Here is a 27,765-nt window from a genome sequence, read left to right as displayed (position 1 = left end):
GGGGGGGTTATTTTTTCAACACTAATGTCTGGCTCTCTTTATCATGTCCAAAAATGTATGCTGATTCTTGGGGGAAAAGCTAAAGTTCTGGAAGGATGTAAGTTAAGTTCCCCTGTCACCATGCCTGTGTCAATTCAGTGTGACCACAGAGACTGTGACTTGAGCATTTTGCGTTGTGAATTTGGGGATTTCCTATATTGTCTCTGTTGGTTTTGCACTTCTCCGTGTGGATTTGAGTGGATTTGAGCATTGGTCTGACTTGCATGCAGTGCTCTTGTTGTTGTTGATTTGTTTGCTCCTTTTGTGTGGTGTGGTTTTGCTGTGATTCAGTAGGGAAACGTCATGTCCCGTAAAAACACATAAAGGCATGATTCCTCATATCAAGTTATTTGAAATAATAAATCCGTCTGCTGTTCCTTTGGAGAGAAATACGTTTGAAGAAAGATGATTATGAAGCAGATTATCCAGGACTGTACTTCAGTCCCCTGCATGCTTTTATGTTCCCGTCATCCAATGATTTGATCTGAATGTTTTAGGTCAGCAATTTAGCCCGATTCAATTTCAGTTTAGTGAGCCGGTGCAGCCCTGCTCGCTGTGTGCTTGATCAATAACAGTTGAAAACTTAGCTCTGCAGGAAGGGCAGGGATTGATATGACTGTGTCCCTCTGTGCTTGCCGTAGTGCCGCAGCCACCAACCATAACCCACCAGTCTCCCAAGGATTTCATCATCGACCCTCGGGAGAACATCGTCATCCACTGTGATGCCAAGGGGAAGCCGCATCCCAGGTACACACACACACACACACACACACACATACGCATGTATACGTGCACACCCACACAAAGCCAGTTGTTGTACCGCTCGCACTTGTGTCAAATGACAGAGTAGTCGGCTAAATCCCGAACAGATATACTGCTTAGCCAATTTATTAGCTATATAAAATACTCTGTGCTACAATGACAGATAAAGGGATTTAGATGTTCACTTAACGTTGACATCAACCCACTTACAGCTTCTCGTGGACCAGGAACGGGACCCACTTTGACATTGACCAGGACCCCAAGGTCACAATGCGACCCCACTCTGGCACCCTGGTGGTGGACATCAGTGGAGAGAAGGTTGAGTCATATGAGGGGGTGTACCAGTGTACGGCCAGGAACGAACATGGGACTGCAGTATCAAACAATATCGTCATCAGACAGTCCAGTAAGCGTCTCTAAGATGTGTTATCGCTTTCACCTTTTCAACGTCATTTTCTGTCTGTCTCCCTCTCTCATTTTCTTCCCTCTCTCTCCAGCTCTCTCTTACTCTCTCTGGGCCTTTCACCATTCTGTCTCCGATATCTCACTCTATTCTCCACTGAGCTCATCTCTGATGTGTCTCTGATTTGTGACCCTTCAATCTTTCTTCTCTCTTTTCTTGACACAAATAAGATGTATTTTCCATCATCAATGCTCTCTTCATGGAAGGAAAAGGTAACATGTGGAAAGACAGCATGATAATAATGGTTACCTGGATACACCTATTTCACCTTTAGCTTGATGCGATTTAGTAGCTTGAACTCATTCCTTCCATGTAGCTAGAACTCATTCCTTCCATGTAGCTAGAACTCATTCCTTCCATGTAGCTAGAACTCATTCCTTCCATGTAGCTAGAACTCATTCCTTCCATGTAGCTAGAACTCATTCCTTCCATGTAGCTAGAACTCATTCCTTCCATGTAGCTAGAACTCATTACTTCCATGTAGCTAGAACTCATTCCTTCCATGTAGCTAGAACTTATTACTTCCATGTAGCTAGAACTCATTCCTTCTATGTAGATAGAACTCATTCCTTCCATGTAGCTAGAACGCATTCCTTCCATGTAGCTAGAACCCATTCCTTCCATGTAGCTAGAACACATTCCTTCCATGTAGCTAGAACTCATTCCTTCCATGTAGCTAGAACGCATTCCTTCCATGTAGCTAGAACTCATTCCGTCCATGTAGCTTTAACTCACTACTTCCATGTAGCTTTAACTCACTACTTCCATGTAGCTAGAACTCATTCCTTCCATGTAGCTAGAACTCATTCCTTCCATGTAGCTAGAACTCATTCCTCCCACGTAGCTTGAACTCACTACTTCCATGTAGCCAGAACTCATTCCTTCCATGTATCTAGAACTCACTACTTCCATGTAGCTAGAACTCATTCATTCCATATAGCCAGAACTCCATGTCCCCTTATTCTCTCAGACCTTTTGGTGACATTCGATGACTAGAATCCACAGTTTTCCTCATGTGTATTTGGGCTATCTAACTTATGAGGTGTGTTCCTCTCCACCTCTTCAGGGTCCCCCTTGTGGTCGAAGGAAAGAAACGAGCCGATCATCGTTCAGGAGGGCGTGTCTCTGGTGCTACAGTGCCGGCCCCCTGCCGGCCTGCCCCCTCCCATCATCTTCTGGATGAACATCAGTAAGTTGCATGCTATTTGTTAGCTACGTACTGTACATAGAGAAGGAGAAATGCACACACCCAAGTTTCTGAATGGGGAAATCTTATATCTTCTGTCCTGTTTCTTTCTGGGTTCTTTGCTTGTAAATGATGAAATTAAATGAGATATTTTACTTAAGTCTCAAAATTGTTGCTCACCGACATTCCTCCTAATTGCCACTCTTGCCCAGTCTCCCAGAGACTGACTCAGATCATTGGGATATCCCAGGCCTTAAAACATGTCTCTCCCTTTTGACTTCAACACATCTCTCCTCTCCTCCCTTAGACTTCCAGAGGCTGCCTCAGAGCAGCCGTGTGTCCCAGGCGTTGAATGGAGACCTGTACTTCTCCAACGTCCTGAAGGAGGACTCGAGGAACGACTACATCTGTTACGCCCGCTTCCCCCACACGCAGACCATCCAGCAGAAACAACCCATCACCGTCACAGTGCTCAACCGTAAGTGTGTGCGTGTGCTCACGTGCGCACCAGTGAATGCGAGCATGTGTGTTTTCTTGCGTGTGGGTGTGAATGTGCTTGCGCCCTGAATGTGTGTGTCAGTTTGGGTTGGAGGGAAACTGTGTTTCCTATCTCTGATCCCAACCGCAGCGTCGCCAGTAGTAGTCTAGTGGTCATTATGATGAAAAGACACATGGTAAAATACCTTCTAGGTTATTCTCTGCGTTACGTGCAATGTAGCCCCACCACTAAGTTAACTGATTTTGTGAAGCCTCTGCTTTCATGACTGCACTGTATCGTGTACACTCTCAACAACAAAAGGCTTTCTCATACAGTTTACGATTTTACTACTGACTGATTATCATGATGCCAAGTTGTCCAGGCCAGATTCACAGACAAGGTTTGATGACCAATATCTACAGTTGAAGTCAGAAGTTTGCATACACCTTAGCCAAACACATTTAAACTTTCTTTCTTTCTTTTCTTGTCTTTCACAATTCCTGACATTTAATCCTAGTAAAAATTCCCTGTCTTAGGTCAGTTAGGATCACCACTTTATTTTAAGAATGTAAAATGTCAGAATAATAGTCGAGAGAATGATTTATTTCAGCTTTTATTTCTTTCATCACATTCCCAGTGGGTCAGAAGTTTACATACTCTCAATTAGTATTTGGTAGCATTGCCTTTAAATTGTTCAACTTGGGTCCAACGTTTCGGGTGGCCTTCCACAAGCTTCCCAAAATTAGTTGGGTGTTTTTTGGCCCATTCCTCGTGACAGAGCTGGTGTAACTGAGTCAGGTTTGTAGGCCTCCTTCCTCGCACACGCTTTTTCAGTTCTGCCCACAAATTTTCTATAGTATTGAGGTTAGGGCTTTGTGATGGCCACTCCAATACCCTGACGTTGTTGTCCTTAAGTAATTTTGCCACAACTTTGGAAGTATGCTTGGAGTCATTGTCCATGTGGAAGACCCATTTGCAACCAAGCTTTAACTTCCTGACTGAGATGTCTTGAGATGTTGCTTCAATATATCCACATAATTTTACTCCCTCATGATGCCATCTATTTTGTGAAGTGCACCAGTCCCTCCTGCAGCAAAGCACCCCCACAACATGATGCTGCCACCCCCGTGCTTCACGGTTGGGATGGTGTTCTTCGGCTTGCAAGTCTCACCATTTTTTCTCCAAACATAACAATGGTCATTATGGCCATCAGACTAGAGGACATTTTTCCAAAAAGTATGCTCTTTGTCCCCATGTGAAGTTGCAAACCGTAGTCAGGCTTTTTTTTATGGTGGTTTTGGAGCAGTGGCCTCTTCCTTGCTGAGCAGCCTTTCAGGTTAAGTCAACATAGGACTTGTTTTACTGTGGATATAGATACTTTTGTTCCTGTTTCCTCCAGCATCTTCACAAGGTCCTTTGCTTTTGTTCTGGGATTGATTTGCACTTTTTGCACCAAAGTACGTTCATCTCTAGGAGACAGAACGTGTCTCCTTCCTGAGCGGTATGATGGCTGCATGGTTCCATGGTGTTTATACTTGCGTACTATTGTTTGTACAGATGAACGTGGTACCTTCAGGCGTTTGGAAATTGCTCCCAAGGATGAACCAAACTTGTGGAGGTCTACAATTTTTTTTCTGAGGTCTTGGCTGATTTCTTTTGATTTTCCCATAATGTTAGGCAAAGAGGCACTGTGTTTGAAGGTAGGCCTTGAAATACATCCACAGGTACACCTCCAATTGACTCAAATGAAGTGAATTAGCCTATCAGAAGCTTCTAAAACCATGACATAATTTTCTGGAATTTTCCAAGCTGTTTAAAGGCACAGTCAACTTAGTGTATGTAAACTTCTGACCCACTGGAATTGTGATACAGTGAATTATAAGTGAAATAATTTGTCTAAAAACAATTGTTGGAAAAATGACTTGTGTCATGTACAAGGTAGATGTCCTAACCAACATGCCAAAACTATAGTTTTTCAACCACTCCACAAGACATTTGTGGAGTGGTCGAAAAACTCGTTTTAATAACTCCAACCTAAGTGTATGTAGACTTCCGACTTCAACTGTATACTTTTTATGTATGATCAGTATCCAGTATTTTGTTCCGTTCACACGGTTTGACTTTAGAATCAAGCATGTATGTTAATTTTGTCCATTCCCTTTACTGTTTTTTTTTTTTTACATCACTCGATTTCAACATGTGGCATGTTTGATTATTTCCTGTTGTGTTACAGTGGATGCAATCAATGAGACTGTTGCTGCTTTGTACAATGAAACTGATTTTCTTAGTGGTGAGTTTTGGTACCCCCTAGTGGTCACCCTCCTCCCGTAGTAATCAACCAACTAGATACCAACCTCTAACATTACAGTAACCCTTTAACCTTTTCCCTAGTGATTTGTCTCTACGTTAGTAGGGAACCAATATTAGCAATCAAACACATAACTAGGGTTAACCCTTTACCCTAGTGATACCCTTTCCCATAGTAGTAAACCAATACTAGAACTCACATTTTGTGAGAGACTACTTTCTTTTCGACAGCAACTATTTATTAGCACCATTCCAAATGCTGAACCATTGCATGATGGTTCTAACCTTTGCCATCCTCATACACACCATGGCCAAAAGTATGTGGACAGCCCTTCAAATTTGTGGATTCGGGCTGTTTCAGCCACACCCGTTGCTGACAGGTGTATACAATCGAGCGCACAGCCATGCAATCTCCATAGACAAACATTGACAGTAGAATGTCCCGTACTGAAATGCTCAGTGACTGTCAACATGGCACCGTCATTGGATGCCACCTTTCCGACAAGTCAGTTCGTCAAATTTCTGCCCTGCTAGAGCTGCCCCGGTCAACTCTAAGTGCTGTTATTGTCAAGTGGAAACATCTAGGAGCGACAACGGCTCAGCCGCTAAGTGGTAAGCCACACAAGCTCACAGAATGGGACCACCTAGTGCTGAAGCACGTAGCATGTAATAATCTTCTGTCCTCGGTTGCAATTCTCACAACCGAGTTCCAAACTGCCTCTGGAAGTAACGGCAGCACAAGATCTGTTTGTCGGGAGCTTCATGAAATGGGTTTCCATGGCACACAAGCCTAGGATAGCCATGCACAATGCTCTGGAGTCTGGAGCAGTGGAAACGCGTTCTCTGAAGGGATGAATCACACTTCACCGTCTGGTAGTCCGACAGATGAATCTGGGTTTGGCGGATGCCAGGAGAACGCTACCTGCCCCAATGCATAGGGCCAACTGTAAAGTTTGGTGGAGGAGGAATAATGGTCTAGGGCTGTTTTTCAAGGTTCGGGCTAGGCCCATTAGTTCCAGTGAAGGATAATTTTAACGCTACAGCATACAATTACATTTTAGACGATTCTGTGCTTTCAATTTTGTGGCAACAGTTTGGGGAAGGCTGTTTCTGTTTCTTGTGGCTGAATGGAAGCAAGTCCCCGCAGCAATGTTCCAACATCTAGTGGAAAGCCTTCCCAGAAGAGTGGAGACTGTTCAGCAGCAAACGGGGGACCAACTCCATATTAATGCCCATATGATTTAGGAATGAGATGTTCAACGAGCAGGTGTCCACATACCTTTGGTCACGTAGTGTATCTTGTAAATGGACAAATAACAATATATATTTTATTCAGTAGACTACTTTTAAAAAAAAAGCTTTCTCTCTATTATAGTAATGTATTGAATTAGAGCAAAGTAGATTGACAGCTTCCAAACTGTGAATGTTCCAACCACTACCAACACCACAGTTTGTTGTTCTATTATTTTACACCCAGCCGACCTAATTCTTTCCCCCCAATCCACTTTTAAAACGATCTTTCATTTCCTATCAGTTCATTTCTCATTGTTTGTAAAAGCATCACTTCCTGTGTGTCTGTCTGTCTGGTACCCTGAAGATACATGTCTTGTGAATAGATACAGTCAGTGATTTTGTCAGGAGGCCACATCCAAGCCAATTCGGAAAGAGTCGATTCTCAAAGTAATGCTTGCGATGCACCTCAATTAATGTCGACATGTATCATCATTGCCCCAATCACAAGCACCATTCTGTTGAACGCATGAAATCATAACCACCAATAACCCTTTTGATTGTCCTCGACGTATTTGTTATCCTTATCTTACACTACTAGAAAGTAGTTTACTGTTATAACTGCATAGGAAAATACATGTTCTAGAACTGTATACCGCCTCTTAGTACCCCTCGACCAATGAGCACCTTCACAGTAAGTGATGAGGGCAAGGATTCAATCCAACACCTGCACGCAGCGATAGACTTTTAATTAAAGGCAATTTCGTGTATGCTTGCGGAGATCAGGTTCACTAAAAACCCTGCTCAAACAGGAATCACCTTTGAAAGTCAATTGCTGGGTTTTGAGTGTGTGAGCCCTGACCTGGTCCTCCACCGTGGCTCAGCACTGACTGTGGTAGAGGAACCATAGAAATAGAATAGATAGAACAGTAGAAGTCTTGTTGTGACCTACTGTGTCTCTGACCCCTCCCCCTGTGGCTGCAGATGGCTCGGCGGAGGAGAGGAGACCCACCTTCCTGATTCCGTCTGGCTCCAGCAGCTCCAAGATGGTGCTGAGAGGACAGGTCCTGGAGTTGGAGTGTATCGCTGAGGGACTGTAAGGACACAGTGTCAACGAGAACATTTCCATTTTGTTTGACCTATATTATGTTGTTTTATTTAAATACCTCTACTATTAATGCATTATACCATTTTGTATGTGTGCTTATACACTGGCTGTACAAAACATGATGCTCTTTCCATGACATAGACTGACCTAGTGAATCCAGGTAAAAGCTACGGTCCCTTATTGATGTCACTTGTTAAATCCACTTCAATCAGTGGAGATGAATGGGAGGAGATAAGTAAAAGAAGGATCTTTAAGCCTCGAGACAGTTGAGACTTGGATTGGGTATGTGTGCCAGTCAGAGGGTGAATGGGCAAGACAAAATATTTGACATGTCTTTGAACGGGGTTTATTGCTGTAGGTGCCAGGCGCACCGGTTTGTGTCAACAACTGCAACGCTGCTGTTTTTTTTTTCAGTTTCCTGTGTGTGTCAGGAATGGTCTACCACCCAAAGGGCATCCAGCCAACTTGACACAACTGTGGGAAGCATTGGAGTCAACATGGCCCAGCATCCCTGTGGAACGCTTCCGACACCTTGTAGAAAGGGAAAAGGGAAAGGGGGATACCTAGTCAGTTGTACTACTGAATGCGTTTCAACTGAAATGTCTTCCGCATTTAACCCAACCCCTCTGAATCAGTGAGGTGCGGAAGGCTGCCGTAATCGACATGCCCCGACATATTGAGGCTGTTCTGAAAGCAGAAGGAGGGGCTGGGAGAAGTTCACTGGAAATGTCTTATGTGTTCTCCATCTGTCTCTTTCCCCTCCCTCCCACCCTCCCTCTCCTCCCCCCTCCAGACCCACTCCAGAGGTCTCATGGAGTAAGGTGAGCGGGGAGTTCCCTGCCAAGCGGACCTCCTTCCTGCACTTCCAGAAGACACTGCGCATTGTTGACGTGTCTGAGGCGGACGCCGGAGAGTACCGCTGCACCGCCCGCAACCGCCTGGCCTCCGTACACCACACCATCCGCGTCACCGTCAAAGGTTTGTCATGTGACTTAGCAGTTAGTGCCACTGACTGGCTGGCACGCGTGTAGCCTATAGCAGAGCGGCCACGGGTTAGAATTCAACCCACCGCTCTTGTGACTTGCGGTCGTCCTACTTTTCCTGTCTGCTTTTCACTATGCTGTTCAATAACACCACAAGACAACGGTCGGCGATGAGCAGGGCTGAAATCGGTCGGGAACGCACGGCTGACTTGGTCTACCTGCCTTCTGGGCTTCGATGCTGCCTATCTATCTCCTATATAGATGTTTAAATGGTGTTATCTGGAGCAGGGGATTCAGTCATTAACCGGTTGCCTGCCTTTCGATATTGTTCACTGTGCCATTGTTGCTGACCCTTTGTGACGTGAGGTAATCAATAGCCCGACCATCGGCTTGCCTTGTGCTCCCCTGTTCCCCTCCCAGCGGCCCCGTACTGGATCAGTACCCCCAGAAACCTGGTGCTGGCTCCCAGAGAGAGGGGTAATTTGATCTGCAGGGCCAGCGGTACCCCCAAACCCACCATCACCTGGGCCATGAACGGAATCCCCATAGAAAGTGAGTGCTCAGTATTGATTGATTCATTGATCGATTGATTGAGTGGCCTTGCCTATGTCTCGTACGGTGCACTCACTGTGCACAGACACTAAAAGTATATTTCCCCAAATCCTTGCGGTTAAGTCATTGTATGTGCCAATGTGAGGTTCAGACAAGTGAATCATTTTGTAGGTTTATGACGACACGTTTGACACTTGTTTTTGATCCTTTGATAGATTCACCTAAGGACCCTAGTAGGAAGGTGGAGGGCGACACCATCATCTTCGAGGAAGTTCAGACTGGATCCAGTGCAGTCTATCAGTGCCACGCCTCCAATGAATATGGATATCTGCTGTCCAATGCCTTCGTCAACGTTCTCTGTGAGTCGGCACATACTTGAATTGAGAACGCAGGGCCCTTTTCTGCCTCTGCATCGGAGTGCATCATGATGTGATCGACACTGCATGAACTCAGTACTCAGTATTGTTGTCACGTGGTTTATCATGAAGCATTTGTTGTCTCCATAGCTGAAACACCCAGAGTCCTGACACCAGCGAACAAGGTCTACCAGGTGATCAGGAACAGCCGCGCCTTACTGGACTGTTCCTCCTTCGGCTCGCCCATCCCCAAAATAACATGGTGAGTTCATGGCCCATTTGAATTCTTAGGAGACGACATCCAGATTCTCCACCCTTCTCTCAACGTTTCCACTATTGTTAAATCCGTGATGAGGAAGGGGAGGGGGTGGGAGAAGGTTGGAAAATATTTGACGCAGTCAAATGTGTTCCCAGCTTAGAAGCTCATAGCCTGTGGTTCCCCTGTCAGGTTTAAGGACAGCAGGTCCAGCACCCTGGACGGGGACCCCTATGTGCTGCATGAGAACGGGACTCTGGAGATACACGTGGCCCAGGCCCTCAACAGTGGGAAGTACACTTGTGTGGCCAGGAACTCTCTGGGCATCTCCGAGAACCACGTCTATCTTGAGGTCAAAGGTGAGAGCCTGGGATGACCACAAAACACCCTGTCTCCTCTGTCTGTTTTTATGCCTTTGTTATTTAGCTTTTTTTGAAACAGACTTCCAAGAGTTGCTGAAAAATATTTGTCATACTTTGACATCATTCCTGAAGGACGGTTACAGTAAAGAATGTATAATAGCTGGACAAGCTTTGGTTCATCCTTTAGGGGCGAGTGGGGTAAACTGAGCCCTGTTTTACATTCAGCATTACTCTGTCAAGGGAAATGTAGTATTCTTTCTAACATCCAGTTGTAGCCGGAGGTTTACATGCACCTTAGCCGAATACATTTAAATTCAGTTTTTCAACAATTCCTGACATTTAATCCGAGTAAAAACTCCCTGTTTTAGGTCAGTTAGGATCACCACTTTATTTGAAGAATGTGAAATGTCAGAATAATAGTAGAGATAATGATTAATTTCAGCTTTTATTTATGTATTTCATCACATTGCCAGTGGATCAGAAGTTTACATACACTCAATTAGTATTTGGTAGCATTGCCTTTAAATTGTTTAACTTGGGTCAAACGTTTCAGGTAGCCTTCCACAAGCTTCCCACAATAAGTTGGGTGGATTTTGGTGCTGGTGTAACTGAGTCAGGTTTGTAGGCCTCCTTGCTCGCACATGCTTTTTCAGTTCTGCCCACAAATTTTCTATGGGATTGACGTCAGGGCTTTGTGATTGCCACTCGAATATCTTGACTTTGTTGTCCTTAAGCCATTTTGCCACAACTTTGGAAGTATGCTTGGGGTCATTGTCCATTTGGAAGACCCATTTGCGACCAAGCTTTAACTTCCTGACTGATGTCTTGAGATGTTGCTTCAATATATCCACATCATTTTCTTTCCTCATGATGCCATCTATTTTGTGAAGTGCACCAGTCCCTCCTGCAGCAAAGCACCCCCACAACATGATGCTGCCTCCCCTGTGATTCACGTTTGGAATGGTGTTCTTCGGCTTGCAAGCCTCACCCTTTTTTCTCCAAACATAACGATGGTCATTATGGCCATCAGACCAGAGGACATTTTTCCAAAAAGTATGCTCTTTGTCCCCATGTGCAGTTGCAAACCATAGTCTGGCTTTTTTTATGGCGGTTTTGGTGAGCGGCCTTTCACGTTATGTCAATATAGGGCGTTTTACTGTGGATATTGATACTTTTGTACCTGTTTCCTCCAGCATCTTCACAAGGTCCTTTGCTGTTGTTCTGGTATTGATTTGCACTTTTCACACCAAAGTACATTCATCTCTAGGAGACAGAACGTGTCTCCTTCCTGAGCAGTATGATGGCTGCGTGGTCCCATGGTGTTTATACTTGCGTACTATTGTTTGTACAGATGAACGTGGTACATTCAGGCATTTGTAAATTGCTCCCAAGGATGAACCAGACTTGTGGAGGTCACAATTCTTTTCTGAGGTCTTGGCTGATTTCTTTAGATTTTCCCATAATGTCAAGCAAAGAGGCACTGAGTTTGAAGGTAGGCCTTGAAATACATCCACAGGTACACCTCCAATTGACTTGTACGATGTCAATTAGCAAATCAGAAGTTTCTAAAGCTATAACATAATTTTCTGGAATTTTCCAAGCTGTTCAAAGGCACAGTCAACTTGGTGTATGTAAACTTCTGACCCACTGGAATTTTGATACAGTGAAACCATTTTTGGATAAATTACTTGTGTCATGCACAAAGTAGATGTCTTAACCCACTTGCCAAAACTATAGTTTGTTAACAAGACATTTTTGGAGATGTTGAAAAACTAGTTTTAATGTCTCCAACCTAAGTGTATGTAAATGTCCGACTTCAACTGTAGGTTATCTAAATATATTTTAGGATGTTGTGTTTCCCTGGAAATAATTAGAATAAATGTAAACATTTGTCCAAAAAAAGTGTTCTCTTGGTACAACTTAACCCGAGCATGGGGTAAATTGAGCCGCGGGACAGTGTAAGTTAAGACACCTACAAATGTCTGTACTGAATGAAATATTACCACTATCTTTTTAAAACAATGTCTATCTTTTTTTCCCAAACACAATTCAACACAGTCACAATCACTTTTTTGTCTTTTAATAATTTTAAGCATATTGGTTTAACTTACCCCAAAGCAAACATTTTGACGATATTAGCCCTCAGAGTTACAAGGATGCACTTACATGCTCGGTTTAGGACCTCGTATGGAAGCTTATAGAGACCCCAACTGATGTATTGAACAATCTTGAATATCTACTTTGGTTCAAATACAAGTATAATGAAACCTGAACACAATAAATTAATTTGGTGAACATATTTTTTGGGGGTCTTAACTTGCTTACCACTTTTTCCATGTGGTTTCTTGGTTGACATGAAATGATGACCTCTTCCTAACTATTTTGTCAAATGATTAATTTTGGTTTATGATTTCCTAGAAACAAGGGAGGCTCAACTTACCCCTTTGACTCAACTCACTGCGCTCTCTGTTACTGAGTTTCCTGACCCCTTCTCCCCTCAGAGCCCACGCGTATCCTGAAGCAGCCGGAGTACAAGGTGGTGCAGAGGAACAGGAACGTGGTGTTTGAGTGTAAAGTAAAACACGACCCCTCCCTCATCCCTACCATGACCTGGGTCAAAGACAACGGAGAACTACCCGACGACGAGAGGTCAAACACACATTTTCCAACATAGAGCACCATGCAATTATATCTACAACAGTCAATCCTAGCTTCATATTATGTCTCCTCTTGTGACAGTATTTTAGTTGATCCGTTATTCCATCAAGGCTAATCATCCTGACTTCATACGCAAAACACACAAATCATCCCAAACAAAAGGGTTGTACACTAACTTAAGAGGCCATAAGAGGAGGCAATAAACTGACTGACATTGACTATGTCTTCCCAGGTTTGTGGTGGACTCTGACAGCCTGACCATAACAGACGTGACAGAGAATGACGCAGGAACCTACACCTGCATCATGATCACTACTCTGGACCAGGACTCTGCTAGCGCTGAGCTCACTGTTGTCGGTATGTTCACTCTCTCATACGAACAACCTCCACATGCTTTTGTGAATCCTTCCTTAAAGTACAAGTGTAACTGGGTGTTTTTCTTTACCTTCCTTGAAGTATAACATCATTTCTGTTAAAGAGTATGGGTTAGTGTTTTTGCGGAAAATAACATGATTCTATCCTAAATGTGTAATAATACCCAGTGAGAGAGAAGGTGGTCTGTCTTATTGTACCACTAACCGCTGACCCCCCTACTTCACTCCTACCTACCCTCCTACCTGGCAGAGGCAGCTCCTACTCCAGCTATAGTCTACGGTAAAGCAGCATCACACACAAGCGGGTGCTTAAGCTATGCTTCCACGCTTGTGTGTGTGTGGGGGGATCTGTCAGTCTGGTCTGCAAACTCAAGCATGCTCCGCTGCTCGCAGATGTGATCATCTATTCTGTTTGTTTGTAATGTCACCAGACCCTGGACTGATGGGCGGACGGAAGGGACTATCATTTTTGATTTAACCACCATGTTTCATGGCCTTTTTTTGGATTTCAGTCTTACTGTCGATGCGGTTTGCAGATTTTTGTTCTCCGGCGTATGTCCGAACGCTCATGCTGTTTTGCATGTGTTGAGTAGATACGTGACCAATGTGGTGCAATTCAAACTCCTAGGTTGTGAGTGTGAAGTAACTAGCAGTGCCTTTGAATGCTAAGATCATTTGACCTCCCTCTCCATCCCGTCACACAGTGGGGTCCTTCTGAAATGCGTCATCGTCTCCATCCATCCAGCCCGAGGGCGCATGCTGCTTTATCTTTATCCAAAATAATTGAGTCTTGGCGTTGCTGCTGTGCCATTAAAGTGCTATTCCAATGCACCGTTCTAAACCCAGTTGATTTATCTCGTCACGTCTTGTGTGTTTCTTCTCCAGAACAACCAGACCCTCCTACTGACCTGGAGCTGACAGACCAGAAGCCCAGGAGTGTCCAGCTCACCTGGATACCCGGAGACGAACACAACAGCCCTATTCACAGTATGTGTGTGCGTGTGTTCGTGTGTGTCTGTTAATGACCTTACTGGCCTACTCTCGGAAGCTCCCAGAAGCTCGAAGCTGACTGTATCTGTAACGGTTCTCTTTAGGTGAAGTAGAGGCGGACCAAAATGCAGCGTGGTGGTTACTCATGTTTTTAATAAAGACAGCTATACATGAATAGACTAAACAAAACAAGAAAAGTGAAAAACCTAAACAGTCCTATCTGGTGCAAACACAGAGACAGGAACAATCACCCACAAACACACAGTGAAACCCAGGCTACCTAAATATGGTTCCCAATCAGAGACAATGACTAACACCTGCCTCTGATTGAGAACCATATCAGGCCAGACATAGAAATAGACAAACAAGACATCCAACATAGAATGCCCACTCAGATCACACCCTGACCAACCAAAACATAGAAACATACAAAGCAAACTATGGTCAGGGTGTGACAGTATCGTTATTATCCTGAGAGTGTACTCTAGCTAGTTGAACTCAGTCTGTGTTTAATGAGGTTAGCACCACTCAGAGCACTTTCTAGTTATGTTTGCACAGCACTACCCCATGTCATATGTTTTCAACATTGGATTTCATGGGTTTTTAAAATGTGCAGGTTTGGGTATAGGGTCTTCCAGGATGTTCTCGTTAATTATCCGGTATATGAATGCGCTCAGAGAGCTTCGGCCTATTTGCATTTGATTGTTAACTCCGAAGACGGGAGTTGGCTGATAAATTCCAAATACAATCTAATGGTTGGAGTGTAAAATCATGGCTTGCATTCTCTGCAATCGCTCACCACTTTTCTACCCCCCCCCCCAGTGTTTGTGATCCAATACTCAGACTCTCTCCACCACCATGGCCACTGGCACAACCTGACTGTGGTTCCGGGCACCAAGACCACGGCCCACCTTAAGCTGTCTCCTTATGTCCACTACACCTTCCGAGTCCTGGCCCTCAATGCCGTGGGCCTCTCCAACCCCTCCTTGCCCTCCCGCGTATACAAGACCAACCCTTCAGGTACAGACTGTAGGATTTACTTGCTTAATGTGGTTGATTGCGCAATGTGTTGACTTACAGTATGTAGATTTGTGCATACTGTTGATTTGGCATTTTGTTTCGTCCCATTAGCTCCAGATGAGAACCCCAGTGGAGTTGATGGCTTTGGAACGGAACACGACAACCTTGTGATCTCGTGGAAGGTAAGCATCATTGTGTATGTAAGGGCGATGGATTCAGTCATCACAATTTGGTTAAACACTTTCTCTCATCCTATCTGCAGCCAATGTCAGGTCACCAGGCCAACGGACCAGGCCTGCAGTATAAGGTGATGTGGAGACAGAAGGACGTGGACAAGGAGTGGACGTCAGTGACCGTGGCTAACGTCTCCAAGTTCATGGTCTCTGGCACGCCCACCTTCACACCCTACGAGGTCCAGGTTCAAGCCATCAACGACTACGGGATTGGACCTGAGCCTGCTGTGGTCACCGGGCACTCCGGGGAGGACTGTGAGGAACACACAACTCAACTTTGCATTTTAGGGAGACACTACGGGCCAGTTTTTTGAACACAGATTAAGCCTAGGATAGTCCTGGACTAAAAGCATGCTCTAAATAGATTTTTTTGTATTGCAAATGATTTTTAGTACATGGCTAGGCTTGATCCTGGTCTTGAAAACCGACCCATACAGTACTTGTTTGCGAGACTTGCCAGACTAAAAGTTGTCGAAAGAGACAACAAGTATCTCTCCCTTTAACCTGTACCGTGACTAGTTACTGTAACTAGACCAGTGGGTTTAATGAAGTTTCTCCATCGGGTCCTGCTCCCTGAAAACTGTGTTCCACTCCCTCTAACCTCTGCTTCCACAGTGCCGATGCAGGCACCAGACAATGTCCAGGTCCTCGTGTTGAACAGCAGTCTGGCTGAGGTGCACTGGGAGCCGGTCCCTCCTAAGACAGTACGGGGACGTCTTAAGGGATACAAGGTACACACACACACGCACGCACACACGCATGCACGCATACACAGCTCTGTATCATTCCCCATTGAAAGTATCTCATTCTGTGTCCTACCAGGTGTACTACTGGCGTGAGCGGAGTCTCCACAAACACAACCCCCACCATGTGGAGCAGCAAGTCCTGACCTTCAGTGGGAACAAGAGCCATGGCATGCTCCCAGGCCTGCAGCCCTACAGCCTCTACCTGTTCAACGTCAGGGTTTTCAACAGCAAGGGGGAGGGCCCCGCCAGCTCCAACCAGCAGTTCGAGACCCCTGAGGGAGGTAGGAGGAGCCAACATTCTATTCGTATAGAGGGTATCATGTCAAGTCCAATTCAGCTAAGGTTGATGGGTCTGTTTTCATGCTTTTATGCCGCATACGAATTGCCATTTGGGGACAATCAGCGTGCGGCTGTTGACTGTGTGCCTGTCATGCTCTACAGTCCCTGGGCGGCCATCTTTCCTGAGGATCACCAACCCTAACCTGGACTCTCTCACTCTGGAGTGGGGCCCTCCCTACGACCGCAACGGACGCCTCACCGGCTACACCCTCAAATATCAGACCGGTGAGCTTACGTAGCAATACTCTTCTACTTGTGTTTTGGCTGTAGGAGGGTTGGGTCAGGGATAACATAGTAGGCATCGAGAGCTAGAGTTTCCGCCAGAGCTTCGACGGAGGGAGCACCTCTACAGCTTAGCAGTGTCTTAGCCAGGGAGTACCTTTTCTACTTGTAGTTTGTGGTCCAGTCTGCTGTTCAGTAGGCCCTCCTTTACATGTCTGGTTAGCACCGTATGTATTTGGTATTATTGCGAGGTGTATGTACCAAGGGGTTGAGCCTGTGATAGCTAGAAACTACATCGTTGAACAGACTGAGAACCACCCCGCAGCGCGATGGATAATCTGATGTCACTTCCATCCACCTCTCCACCCCCCCCACCTTTCGACCCGCATTATCTTGCTACACCTCTGCCCTTGCCCCCTCTTTCACCTTCCCATCCATCCATCCATCCACCTGCCCCTTCTCACTACACCTTTTCCCCCCCTTCCACCCATCTTGCTTACACCCCTGTCACATCCTCTTCCGCTCTTCCAGTCAATATCTCCGACGTCCTGGGTCCGGTGGAGGAGCTGGCCCTGCCAGCCAACGAGACCTCCGTCACGCTCCTTAACCTCAAGTACAGCACACGTTACAAGTTTTATTTCAATGCCAAAACAGGCCAGGGAGCAGGGCCTGTCGTTACAGAGGAAGCCGCAACGATCATGGACGAAGGTACGTGTTAACGCGTTGACGATGGTCACAACCTGAGCTGTAGTCAGTTTCTATCAATGCAAAACCCCATTCCTATGAGGGTTACCTGTCAACCATTTTGAATGCTTCAAGTCAACTCAGGAATGTCATCCCCCAACATCTAGATTGTGTTTTATACTTAAGCAATAAGGCCTGAGGGGGTGTGGTATAATGGCCAATATATCTAAGGGCTGTTCTTATGCACGATACAACGCGGCGTGCCTGGATACAGCCTTTAGCCGTGGTATATTGGCCATATACAGTACCACAAACCCCAAGGTTCCTTACTGCTATTATAAACTGGTTACCAACGTAATTAGGAGAGTGAAAATGTTTTGTCATACATACCGTATACGGCTTTCAGCCAATCAGCATCTGGGGCTTCGAACCGCCCAGTTTATAATTGTTTATAAAGCATGGTACTCTGTTTTGTACTGCAGGTCGTTTTTTTGTGGATGTACAAAATCATTTCACCGGTTAGCATGTGAAAATGTGTACAGAATCGTACCAAAGCATGATATCACCTCAGTGTAGTAGTTGTAATAACAATAGTGGATTGTGTCCCAGTTGCACTTTGTTAAACACAGTTGGCTCCTCCTCTACCCTTGTGCACCTTCTATACTGACATTAAAGCATGCTCAGTTGGACGTCTCAGAGACTCACTCACGGATACATCGAGGGACTTCAGGGGTCAGATCATCGGCCTCTGTGTCCTCTTTCTCCCCTTTTGTGTCCCTTTTCCCCTCTCAAAGTCCTAATGCGTCAGCCCTCTGTCGGTGTGGTTGTCAACGTGCACACCCCTTTACACTGATCTGGGCCTTCATTAACAAAGCATCTCTGAGAAGGAGGAAAATGAACATTCCACATGGGGAGATATTTGGGAAACTCATTGGGGTCACAAAATGTATAGATCGGTAGGTGCCACCGACAAGAGGGTGTTGACTAAAAAGAGGGAAGAGTACAAGATTGTGAATGTATACTTTCTGAATGTGTATGCATACAGCTGACGATCATCCTTGCTAATAAACACTTTAAACTTCCCTTTTGGTATCAATTCCTTATTGCAAAGAGGTTAAAATAGCATTTTTCCCCCCCTTTTTAACAAGACAAAACAACCCCCCTCCAAAAAAAATTTGGTCGCTGTCCCAATACTTTTGGAGCTCACTGTAGCTGGATAAAGACATTCAAATATGATGTGATGCATCTTTGGCTGCTGCAACACCTTTTGCCACACAACAGACTCAAGACTCCTCAGAGTCTGATTTACTAACTGCGTAATGGAGACTTTACCTCTCCCCCTGCAACTGCTGATCTATGTCTATTTCTATGTCCGGCTGGTGCTGCCTGTCCCGTGCATGACGTTGTGCGTGTTTGAACCTTGCTTCAAACTGACCCCCCCCCCCCCCCCCCCCCTCAAACATGCTGATTGTCTGTTTGCACTCCCACTGCATGCCAATGGGCCCGTGTAACCTCACCGCCGATCTTTGCCCGCGTGGTTTGTGTTGCCTCCCTCTGCCGGCGGCGTGCCTGTTGTGTGTCTTTGTCTGTGGTGTTGTGTGATGTTTCTTATTCCTCTCCATGTTGTTCCAGGGAACACCCAACCCTCACCTCCCGTAGCACGGTCTCCTCCGGCACACCTCCCATTCCACAAGGGTACAGCCGCTATAGACCTTGTCACATTCCCAGTCATGCTGTATAGTATATCTTATCATTGCTTCTCTTCTGATCGATGGTTCACAAGGGTCGATGTTATCATCCATATTGTATTATAGAATGTGTATTACAAATGTTTAGGCTTTAGCGTTTTCATTTGATTGAAAGGCTCATAAACAACAGTGCAACTGTAAAGGTTATTGATCGACCCTGAGAGTAATTGAAGTTGGAATGGAAAATCGAAATCTGTCTCGCTTTGTTTTGGATCTACAGACGTATGTTGCGATATGGACGGATGTCAATATTTGAATCACAAGCTATTATTCTGCTATCGGCGAGTGCATCATCTGAAGGTGAATAGACTCCTGATTTTGTTGAAGCTTCATTGCTGTCTTCTTCTCTTGTGCTCAGTGCATCCAGCGGCTCCGGCATTCGGGAACGTTAGCTCTTCAGTGGGAGAGGACGGAACGCTGATCAGTTGGGAATACTGGGGAGTGGAAAAAAACGTTTATGTAGAATATATAGTAGAGAACGATAACAGTAAGACATATCCCTCTATCACGTATACTTCAACGTATAGGTGGCAAGAGACTTCTACTCAATGACTGGCTGTTGCAGGTGTAAAAAAAAAAAAAAAAGATAAAAACTGATTTCTCTGATTGGATAATAAAAATATCCTCCGTGTGATTGGCCGGAATACAGAATATTGCTTTAAACAGTTGGCACAAACCTATTCAAATTGTTCATAGTCAAAAGCGGTATAGACAGTCTCAAATAATATTTAATGCTCAATGTCGATTGGACTCTTAATTAGCTTTAGTTGTTTTTATTGACCAGCAGTGAGGGTTTAAAAAACCCCACAGTGTGTGTAGTATGGCTCTCTCACACCTATACCTTGAAAACAATCAGAAAGTGAATTCGCATGATGTGTCATTCCTATCAAGTCAATCCCGATAATGTAGTTTCAGACGCTTTTCAGTTCCCTATTCAGAGTCACATTGTCACATTTAGTCTAGTAACCCAGTTCACTGAGACACATCCCACAAATGTTTGTAATCACCGTACTTCATTCGTAGAACACCATGAAATAACATAATACAAATGTACAGATGTAGTAATATCTAACATAGATGCCATATGTGATGCTATATACTGTATATTACTTCACCTCTGCCTATAGCATTTCAATAGATACACAAGTAAAAACCATCTCTGCATGAACACCAACAGCCCATTCCAACTTATCAGTGTACGGTGTACATATTAGGACATGAACACTTCTCGGATGGCTGCAATGGATGTCCTAATATGTACACCGTACATCTTTCGTCCTGCAACTCTCTAGGTGAAGAGGAGTGGCAGAAAGAGTATGTAAATGGCTCTCGGGTCTATGTGCTGAAGGGCTTAAAGGAGGGCCTGTCCTATAGGGTGCGAGTGGTCGCCAAGGGCCACAACGGCCAAGCGGTGCTCCACCAATCAGAAGAGCTTTTGGTGATGATTCCAGGTGAGGCAGCACGCGGTTGGCCGGTCGCCGCCCGGCCTCGCTTTGCCTCGCCCTGTGTTGTGTTGTAGAGAAACGTGTGTGTGTGTGTGCGGTAGCTTTGCTATTCTTCACCACCTCAAGAAACCTGTTTCGGTGCCTGTGGAATACAGCGTTGCTGATCAACAGTGTATCTGTTGTCGTAGTTTCTCTTTTGGAAACATACTGTAGGCATGTTCAGTAGAGTTTCCTGACCTGCATGATGTTGTCCTGTACGCATATTTGTGTTGAAGTTAGGAACACCGTCTTGTTTCTGGAGAGACGTGCAGTCAGACCGTCCTCATATCGACGACGGCTACCATTCACATGATATAGAAGATTGATGTGTAGCTGTCTTAATAATCCACCTAATTCTCTCTCCTGCTGTGGTTAACATTTGGTTTTTGTTTGTAATGTGTGTGTACTGTGTGTGTGTGTGTGGGGGAGGGGGGGGGATGCATGAGCAAGACTGAGAGGCAGAAAGAGAGGGAGAAGACGCAAATGTTGTTTGCGCCAGGCACTGTAGAAGTCAAGCTGTTAACCGTCTTCGATACGCTCTGCATTCATGTCCCTGTAACTTCCGCAGACGGGATGTTTAACATAACATCACTAACACACCACTTGTCTTTTGCAGTAGCACTATGTGACAATTTCCAAAACAATAAAATACTTACAACGAGTTCTTTGGAACCTATTTTCATACTATCATGTACTTCTGTCTCCTCCACAATCTCCTTTAGTAGCCTTGATGACAATAGAAGATGTCTGAAACACTTGGGAGTTAACAAAACTTTATTGTACATTAGATTTTCATTGTACTCCAGTGCAGGAACTCAACGTTACTTATATATTTCCTTTCTCAATTAAAGCAACAGGCCAGTCGTTAACAGTTTTCTGATATCCTCTTCCTTCCCTCTGTGCCTGACCAGCTATGGCAGCCCGACAGGTGGATATTGCAACTCAGGGCTGGTTCATTGGCCTGATGTGTGCCATCGCTCTCCTCATCCTCGTTCTCCTCATCATCTGCTTCATACAGAGAAACAAGGGAGGAAAATACCCAGGTGGGTACTTTTGGTTGGCGCATAAAACACGCACGCATACACACATGCAAACAAGCACACGCACGCACGTTGTCGCCTTCATATCCATCACCCATCTTAGGCCGTAGTAAATGACACATTTGATGAATCCCCCCCCCCTCCAGTGAAAGAAAAGGAGGACGCTCACACAGACCCAGAGTTCCAGCCCATGAAAGAGGATGACTGTACTTTCGGGGAATACAGGTGAGAAACATGACTCTCCTGGAGCCTGTTGGGGCCCCAATTCTTCCCTGCCCCAAGCCCCCCCCCGCCCCCCCAAACCACCCCACCAAGCCCTTGCTCCCTCCCCAGACCTGGTTCCTGTCAGCAAGGCAGGCGCTCTGGCCTCCCCATCCTAACAGCTGACCTCTACTTGCCGCGGGACTACCATCATTCTAACAGGGATTCTGGTTTTGCAGACGTTTGGAGCTACACTGTAAAGCACAAGCCTCTTCTTTATGGAAGAGGTTGGGTAAGGGGGACAGGGACAGGGAGGGATTCTTCTCCGCTTAGTGTGTCGGTGGCTTGGTGGCCAGATCAATATTGTAGTGTGTTTGACTGTGTTGCGTCATTCGATAAGCAGGATATACAGTATTATTCAGGTCTACGTTTTAGGGGTTTAGGTTTTTCGGGGACTTTTAAAAGCTTTCCCTAGAACAGTCAGGAATATTTTTGAAGAATAACTTTCAGTATTCCAAGCTGGCATGCATAGATACCTGCCCCACTAATGTCACATTTGTAACCAAATGAATACCTTGTAACAAATACATTGTGCATATAAATATACAGTAGCTTTTGTATTATGGAATATACGGACATACTTAATAAATTAATATTTGCATACATATGCATACTGTACAGGTATTACACTCATCCCAGTTGATATAAGCTCTGACTAACTGCAGTTAATCTAGTTATGCTTGCTATAGCGCCTTCTAACTGCTTTTCAGGCTGATTGCTTTTCCAACCATGCACGCAGATATTAAGAAAAATGAAGCACTTTACTTATTATGTGTAGCGTTTTGGAAACATTATTTTGTACCGGTCCAGCTTTTTTCCAATTTATATGACATTTTTTCTTTTTTTCTTCTTATATTTGATATTATTACTTTTTGTATCATGTGTTTTAAACATAAATGTGTTCTATAATATACATTCTATCTATGCTGTAACACATAAATACACTACACCGCCAAAAGTATGTGGACACCTGGAATGGTCTAGAATGTCATTGTATGCTGTAGTGTTAAGATTTCCCTTCGCTGGAACTAAAGGGGTCTAGCCCGAACCATCAAAAAACTGCCCCAGACCATTATCCCTCCTCCACCAACATTTTATACACCTGTCTACAACGGGTGTGGCTGAAATAGCCTCATCCACTCATTTGAAGGGCTGTCCACATACTTTACACAGTGTATATGGAATTATGGATATATAGTGTTGTGTGATGTGCATGGCGTGATGAAGACCGTATATAAAACTCGCTGTAGGCAATAATGTCTTGAATGAAATCATAGATATGTACAGTATAAGTCATCCAGTATGAAGCTATCGGCGTGTTGGAGTTAAAAGGCCATGTTGGAGTGAAAGATGTTATGTTTCAACAAGGCAAAAAGCTATTCTTGTCCTGTCCACATCAAAACTCTTATCTAGTTTACGATCGTAACACGAGAGACAATAAGCTACTGATGGGCCAAATCTGTCCATTCAAATAGCAAAATAATAGACAATATGACAGAGTGTATATTGTTGAAATAACAAGTATATATCACAAGGCTAAATGTGTAATATAGAGTGCCTTTGTGAAAGGAAATCAAATGTTCCACCCATGGGGCTTTATGTCAATAAATACTCATCTAACTCTACTAAGCTGTTCCGGGTTTGGCTGTAGGCGTGCATAAATCCTGTGCTGTAACTATGATGTAGCTGTTGACCTTGAACGCCAGTGTCTACCCTTACAAGGGAGAAATGTGATGTTGAAGAGAGATACATACTGCTATGCTATGTTTGGATGGATGTGTGGGTGCTGTATGCTTAGACCACAGAAGGGAACAGTGAAACCCACGTGAAAACACTGATGGGTTAGCAACCAGTGCAGGCTTGTCTCATCTGTGCATGCTGGTTGGGGGGGGGGGGGGGGGGGGGGGGGGGGGGGGGGGTTCGTGATTATCTCTCTCTGCCTGATCACTTCCTCTGCACTCTGTTTATGTGGGTCTCAGACAAGGTAATGAAGGGTACTGCAAGACTGGCATGAGAGGAGTGACGAAAGGGCTGCTATACTGTGATATCGTTCTGATAAACAGTACTTACTGCCACTTGGAGAAAAAGGCCTGCTGTAAAACCACCCCAGAGTTACACCACTGTCCTTGTCTGTGCTATAAACTGTCATTAACTGTCATAAAGCCTACATAGTTGTGTCATAACGTATCATCATCATTGGTGTCCAATGCAGTGCTTTCAGTCGTTAATCTGTAGTAAGATTGCATCCTGATGACATTGGATTTCTTGTCGAGTAATGTTTTATTAGCTGACATAACCTGTTATGACTGGCTATAACAGGTGTAATAAAAGTGTGATAGCATTATGAAGGCTTTATTGAAAGAGAGTCCACCTGCTATTCACTCTCATGAATCATCGGCTGACATTGATTTGAATGTTGACTAGACTAATGTTAATCCTCAAAGAAAGCTTTCTTTGCAGTTTCTTCATTTGTTTGCAAAAGTGTGATTATTTGTTATTTATGCTTTTGGGGGACGTTTGGCTGACAATTAATTTGCTTTTCATGTGATTGCTTATTACATCTTTGGATTTTCAGTTTGTCATCGCAACTTTTGTTGGGGAGAAACGTTTCTGTCTGGCAATACAGCAAATATGTATTATTGTCGACCTCGTGTCATGGCTTCAGGGGAAATAAGGGAATGGGTATGATTTTGCTTGTATTCCCCTGTTGCGTGATGAAAACCAACTACTCGCTCACATCATTCTTTTTAGACTTGGGGCTAGATTTGAAAAAAATGATGAAAAATGATACTGTTAACATCCACTGTCCAAATTTCAACCCAATTCAGGATATAAACAAACATTTTCATAAGCTGTGGAATAATACGTTTGAACTTTTTTTTTTCCTGGAATTAGACACATTTGAATACTTGGGTAATGGTAGTAAAATTAATTAGGAAATTACTGCAGTGCTCCATCTAAAAAAAAAAAAAAAGGCCATACACTAAAATCCTTGTTTACATCATTCTGTCATCATTTCACCTGCATGTCGTTTTCTCCTAGTGACACTGAGGACCATAAGCCGTTAAAAGGGAGCCGCACACCGTCTAACGGGACGGTGCACAGGGACAACAGTGACGACAGTTTAGTAGACTACGGCGGCGATGGTGGAGACGGCCAGTTCAACGAGGATGGGTCTTTTATTGGACAGTATAGCGGGAAGAGCTCCGCCAGGGACACTGCTGGGGGCCACGAAAGCTCAGAGGCCCCGTCCCCTGTTAATACCTCCGCTATGAACTCCTTTGTGTAGCCGGCTGGTTGATCAGTAGGTCAGCCAGGTGGAGGGATAGGCAGCCAGGCCAGTAGGCGGTGCTGCAGTAAACTGAACTCCTTTGTAGCCAGCTGGTTAAACAGCCAGGTCCATAGGTTTGTGTAGCCAGACATTTGGACATCCAAACCTGTAGGAGCTCTCCAGTGACTGTTCCCTTCGCCATCTTCACAGGGCTGTTCCTCACGTCACCTTGTGGCTTATTGTCATCCCATGCCCCGCCCATCCGCACACTACTGTCACAAACACATAGGAGACTTCTTAATTAAGAGACACATAACAGACACGTGTGAGACTCTCTACACTGGAGGATTGTACGTTATCATTTGGAAATCACTGAATTTGTGGAGGGATTGCGGAGACTGTTCCAACTCTTTTATTCTCTGTAGCCTGTTGACTTAGTAGCGACCACTGAAATGATGCACAAACACATATTAACACAAATGAGTCGATTATTACATGGAAGCTATTGTCTATTTATCTTTATCTTGCTATAGGGTACACATTTGAATTATTTGGGTTTGCCATATGGTTTTTCCGGTCAAAGCATTATCTTGATATTAGTGTGTGTGTTCGAGGTACTTTGTCCTTCAGGGCAACCGCAAAGAGGCATCAGTGTCTGTCGACATGGTGGTGAAACATGTTACTAAGTACATGAACATCATTCCATGTCTTTTTGCAAGACAGTTGCATCTACCGTGCAGGATGATGTCCAGTGAGCTCCTAAAAGTATTCTCCTGCCTGAATCTGTGATTCCGACTCCAAGCAGGCTCAATCAAGCTTGACTCAAGTTACATCAGTCGCTGCATCCACGCCCTCACCAGGGGATGCTGGTGCCACTTTAAATGGGGGAGGACAGGCTCGCCGTAATGGCTCAAATTAAATTAACGGGACGGTATCAAACACCAGCCTCCACTGGTGCTCACATGTCACCTTTGTTTTGATCACTGCAAATGCTGAAGTGCGGCATGCTGTCATGACATCATCATCATAACCTTTGACCTGCATGTGACCTTACTTCCTGTGGTTGCACATCCCATGACCTGACGGTGACTTTATGGCTCTTTCTGTGCGACCCAAAGTGCATGTACTGACATCCAACTATTTTCTTTCGCTTTTCTTTCAAAATGTTGCGTTTATTTGTGGTGCTGTGTGGCCTTCAGCAGTACGGTGCCTTTTAATACAGAACTCTGATTCAGTTCAGTCTAGATTAATTCACAAAGAGACCGTTTTACCCAGAGTTCAGTGAGTGGAATGCCCATAAAGCAATAGTCATACTCTGAGGATGATGGGTTCAGCTAGGAAGGATGAAAGGATGGAGGACTCCATAAATTAAGGAATAATTCATACAGTCATCTTTTGAAAAGCTTCAAAATGCTTCTCCCTCAGATAAGCGGCTTAGGGTTGCCATATTGGACACGGTCAAGGCTCTGTACATTTTTTCAAGGTTCGGGTCACCTACGAAGTGTTTGATCATATTTCTGCGCTGTGTGTGCGTGCGTGTTGAGGGGATAATATTCATGCGAGTCACTTATACTAACTACATTTGATGGCCTTTGGTGTGATAAGGGAAGGGATCGAGATGTTTATTTTAACTTGCATCAAGTTTTACGTTGTTGTTTTTTTTTGAATGAACATTATCTGTCGCATTTGTAAATATATACTCTAATTGACTGTACAGAAAACCACTGCAAGAGGAGCTTAAAATGGATAGTTCAGCCAAACATTTGATCAACTATCCCTTTTAAGAGCCTGGGAGGCAGAACTGTGCATGAGAAGGTTTTGACTGGCTAAGAGAGCTGTGTTCAATATAGACTACTTCTATAGAATAAATATAATTTTTTTTGTTACTATTTCTTTTTTTCTTTGCTGTGAACATTGTGCATTATTGTAACTAACAGGACAAGACGTTGCTCATGAGTTCACATTTGGATGGTTTCCATTTGTCCGCGATATCGTTGTGTTTTTCCCGAAATGTCCCTATTTTGTACTAAATGAAACCATTACAGTACTCTGGAAGCCTTGAGATGTAATGGACTTTGGAGTGTAAGAGAAGTACCCCTCGATGTACTGTGTCATTCTGGTTTGTGTTGCTTATATGAGCAGCACAAGGTCTGCCAAACTCTTCCACTTTGTGACCGTATTGAAAATGGTTTGGTGTTCTTATTCTAAAACAGTTTCAAGGTTTTTACTAACAATTTATTTGTATTTAAGTTTCTCCACGTAGTGAAATAACGAATTTCCAAGTAACTTGAAATATAATGAATTAATAAAGTATTATTATCTTCTTCGATGTCCATTCTATCCTTATTGTGAAACTTCATTCTGACTGTTCTAATATTCGTAATGTTCTAAATTAAACAGCAATGCAATGGAAGCCAATGGAGCTTTGCAAATTATATGATAAAAACAATCTCATGATAAAGATAAAGTAGGTGCTACACAATGGCTCCATAAATATTCTATTATATTACACTACGATAAAGTGTCAAAACGGCAGTATGTTTTGCTCCACAACAGACCAACTCGTTGGCAATGGGAATAAGCATCGACGAAGAGAACAAGGATTCCACACCT

General features: G+C 44.2%; 1 protein-coding gene across 15 annotated transcripts in view; it reads left to right on the top strand.

Annotated features, from left to right (window-relative positions):
• LOC110524680 (neuronal cell adhesion molecule) overlaps positions 1 to 27,481 on the top strand; it is a 114,406-nt gene extending 86,925 nt beyond the window's left edge. For 3 of the 15 annotated variants that reach the window (XM_036979679.1, XM_036979688.1, XM_036979682.1), the window contains 29 exons: positions 80 to 97; positions 681 to 786; positions 1,014 to 1,207; positions 2,331 to 2,453; positions 2,758 to 2,928; positions 5,162 to 5,218; positions 7,450 to 7,561; positions 8,367 to 8,551; positions 8,977 to 9,108; positions 9,324 to 9,467; positions 9,615 to 9,726; positions 9,913 to 10,079; positions 12,584 to 12,731; positions 12,973 to 13,097; positions 13,365 to 13,394; positions 14,000 to 14,101; positions 14,927 to 15,124; positions 15,236 to 15,306; positions 15,387 to 15,612; positions 15,973 to 16,088; positions 16,180 to 16,384; positions 16,545 to 16,667; positions 17,196 to 17,372; positions 18,981 to 19,043; positions 19,455 to 19,583; positions 20,389 to 20,547; positions 21,492 to 21,623; positions 21,767 to 21,845; positions 24,924 to 27,481. In XM_036979679.1, coding sequence (XP_036835574.1) covers positions 80 to 97; positions 681 to 786; positions 1,014 to 1,207; positions 2,331 to 2,453; positions 2,758 to 2,928; positions 5,162 to 5,218; positions 7,450 to 7,561; positions 8,367 to 8,551; positions 8,977 to 9,108; positions 9,324 to 9,467; positions 9,615 to 9,726; positions 9,913 to 10,079; positions 12,584 to 12,731; positions 12,973 to 13,097; positions 13,365 to 13,394; positions 14,000 to 14,101; positions 14,927 to 15,124; positions 15,236 to 15,306; positions 15,387 to 15,612; positions 15,973 to 16,088; positions 16,180 to 16,384; positions 16,545 to 16,667; positions 17,196 to 17,372; positions 18,981 to 19,043; positions 19,455 to 19,583; positions 20,389 to 20,547; positions 21,492 to 21,623; positions 21,767 to 21,845; positions 24,924 to 25,170 — 3,851 coding nt within the window. In that variant the 3' untranslated portion in view covers positions 25,171 to 27,481. The remainder of the gene's footprint in view (positions 1 to 79; positions 98 to 680; positions 787 to 1,013; positions 1,208 to 2,330; positions 2,454 to 2,757; positions 2,929 to 5,161; positions 5,219 to 7,449; positions 7,562 to 8,366; positions 8,552 to 8,976; positions 9,109 to 9,323; positions 9,468 to 9,614; positions 9,727 to 9,912; positions 10,080 to 12,583; positions 12,732 to 12,972; positions 13,098 to 13,364; positions 13,395 to 13,999; positions 14,102 to 14,926; positions 15,125 to 15,235; positions 15,307 to 15,386; positions 15,613 to 15,972; positions 16,089 to 16,179; positions 16,385 to 16,544; positions 16,668 to 17,195; positions 17,373 to 18,980; positions 19,044 to 19,454; positions 19,584 to 20,388; positions 20,548 to 21,491; positions 21,624 to 21,766; positions 21,846 to 24,923) is intronic. The other 12 variants (XM_036979692.1, XM_036979695.1, XM_036979709.1 and 9 more) reach the window with 11 other exon arrangements.
• Positions 27,482 to 27,765: the final 284 nt, after the last annotated feature.

The sequence above is a fragment of the Oncorhynchus mykiss genome, chromosome 1 (genome assembly GCF_013265735.2).
Source record: "Oncorhynchus mykiss isolate Arlee chromosome 1, USDA_OmykA_1.1, whole genome shotgun sequence".
Lineage (NCBI taxonomy): Eukaryota > Metazoa > Chordata > Actinopteri > Salmoniformes > Salmonidae > Oncorhynchus > Oncorhynchus mykiss.
This window is presented reverse-complemented; position numbering and strand designations above follow the sequence as displayed.